Raw genomic sequence first — 2,345 nt, forward strand, 5'->3', positions numbered from 1 at the left:
TGACTAGATCCTGAATATCAGTGCTTTAATCCTACCGATCGCCATCTAGTGGACATGAAAAATAATACAAGGAAGACAAGAGACCACATTGCAGACATCTATTGTCCGCAATTACTTTTGAAAGGTGATGACAGATGGACATTTTTATTGTTGAAGGTATTTTTTCTTTAATCTAAATTACATTTGTGATTGACAATCTTTGTTGTGATACTTTCATGAGCATAAACATTTATGTCATCAACATTTGGTTGAAAACAAAATAGGCCACCACAAGCGTGACCGAAAAATGAAAAATAAAATTGATTTGCCATGAAGGCTAAAAAAAGTGTATTATTTCAGTTAACAAACTTTGCCATCTTATTTATATTGAAAAATATTTTTAAATAAATGGTACAGTACATTTTGCTCTGGTAATCCACTGGAAATCCACCCCTCTGGTGGGATCAGGATAATCCAGTTTTTTGGGATCAAACTGATCCCAATCCTGTGTTGTCGGTTTGAACTACCCGTTTTGAAGATTTGACTCAGATTAAAGCTTGGATTGGATTTCCTGATCTGGTCGGATATCAAAGTGATCCTAATCCTGTTTTTTGGTTTTGAACTCCCGAAAATCCAAATCTGATCTGATCAGATAGGGATTAAAAGTTAGATAACAGGTATAATCCTCCTCTCACACCTATGCAATGCCTGCTACCTGAGGGAAACCTGAACATGAAAAATAACAATTCTATGCAGGAAGAGCAGCAAATCTTAGAGCCTCATGCTTCATGTATCAACAGTTATCTATCTGACAGCCTAGGGAACATGAATCACAGGAGACACTGTTTGAAGCCTTGACACCACTTTCAGGTTAATAATGAGAGTGGTAGCTGACTGATACGTATCACACCAGTTGATGACGTATCCACTCTCTTCTCACTACTGCATTTATTACTCATCAGAAGGATTCTTTTATCTTACTAAATGACAAGGACATATGAGCTTAACTGACTGAATGACTTTAATGAAAACATGTAAAAGAGCACGTGTTCTCATGCCCCTCAGTGCGTCCTTGTATTTCTCAAACAAATTCAAGTCAGTTACATACAAGTCCCTTTATTTCCACTAAGGTGTGTTAAAGAAGAGCTTTAGTTTGAAAAGGAGGAACATTTCTGTATACTGAAATTGCTCATTTTAATTAAAGACATATCATTTCAGTTATATTTATGACATTATATGTAAACCTGGTCACATTTATCACATTGTTGCATATGGCACTTTACTGACATATTCTGTGTATTTTTAATAGATATATTTGCACTCTTTCCCATGCTGCCACTGCTACACAACTATTTCCTGCAGGCAAAATAAAATGAATCTTTTATATCATCTATTTCTAAAGGAGTACTCAACCCCACAACTAATAACACTGTGTTATATAAAAAAGATGTTCACATTCCTCTACGGTAAAGAATGAAAAAAAACTGTAAATGGGGGCCACGTTTAAAAACAGTACATTTATTTCAAAACATCTGGCTCAATTAGCTCTCACAAAACTCATACAGAGCATTGAGATCAAGTGTTACTATACTTGTCTTGTATTTTGATCCTTTGTTCACCTTGGCTGTGGGCATTTTCTGTCAACACACCTTTGCGGTACCATGGCAGGAACCATGGGCAGGACACATTGACAGTTGTTCCTGGGAGTCCATCAGGCCAGCAGACGTACAGATCAAAGGTCCGGTTACACACCAGCCCTGCAGCGGAGAGCAGGTCTGTGAAATCATGCTACTTAATTCTACTGCAGAAACATGCTAATGCTGGGAGGAGAGGGGCTCACCGGTGGCAGGGGGCGTGGCGTTGAGGTAGTCCAGGCACTGGTCTTTGTAGCTGCTCCACTTCTCCTTCACAAGCTCTAGGGAGTTTGTAGAGAAGACCTTCAAGAAGAGGAAACGTCATCAAGCCTCGTGAAGTCTCAGCAACACCATCATCACATTTTCTACACCTTCATCTTTCTAGATCAAAGTAACATCTCCTTGTGGTGTGTGAAAACGAAAGAGACACTATGAGTCGTACCTTTGTGCAGCTGCAGAGCAAAAGCAAGGCCAAGAGGAGACACACCTGGGACATCCCACTGACGCTGGGAGGATGGGGGTGGGTGGGGACCAGAACACAGAGGAGACCCGACACATGAGGCGGTCTCAGCCCTGTCTCTCCGTGTGGCCTACACACACAATATGGAGGAGCTTGTTAGTGGAAAGAAGGTGAAGGTGAAGGTGTGTGTGTGTATGTGTGTGTGTGTGTGTGTGTGTGGCCTTTTGAACTGCAACTGAAAGAGAGACGGAGTGAAATGATGAAGATATCGG

At 40.4% G+C, this 2,345-nt stretch overlaps 1 protein-coding gene across 1 annotated transcript; it reads right to left on the bottom strand.

Moving 5' to 3' along the window:
- Positions 1–1,541: 1,541 nt before the first annotated feature.
- LOC104963429 (glucagon receptor-like) lies at positions 1,542–2,203 on the bottom strand (the record flags this gene model as incomplete). The annotated part of the gene is made up of 3 exons (XM_010792012.1): positions 1,542–1,736; positions 1,820–1,916; positions 2,056–2,203. Coding segments are annotated over 3 exons (427 nt in total), but the record flags the coding sequence as incomplete, so codon positions are not given.
- Positions 2,204–2,345: the final 142 nt, after the last annotated feature.

This window comes from Notothenia coriiceps, unplaced genomic scaffold (genome assembly GCF_000735185.1).
Source record: "Notothenia coriiceps isolate Sejong01 unplaced genomic scaffold, NC01 NC01_scaffold00036234, whole genome shotgun sequence".
Classification (NCBI taxonomy): Eukaryota; Metazoa; Chordata; class Actinopteri; order Perciformes; family Nototheniidae; genus Notothenia; species Notothenia coriiceps.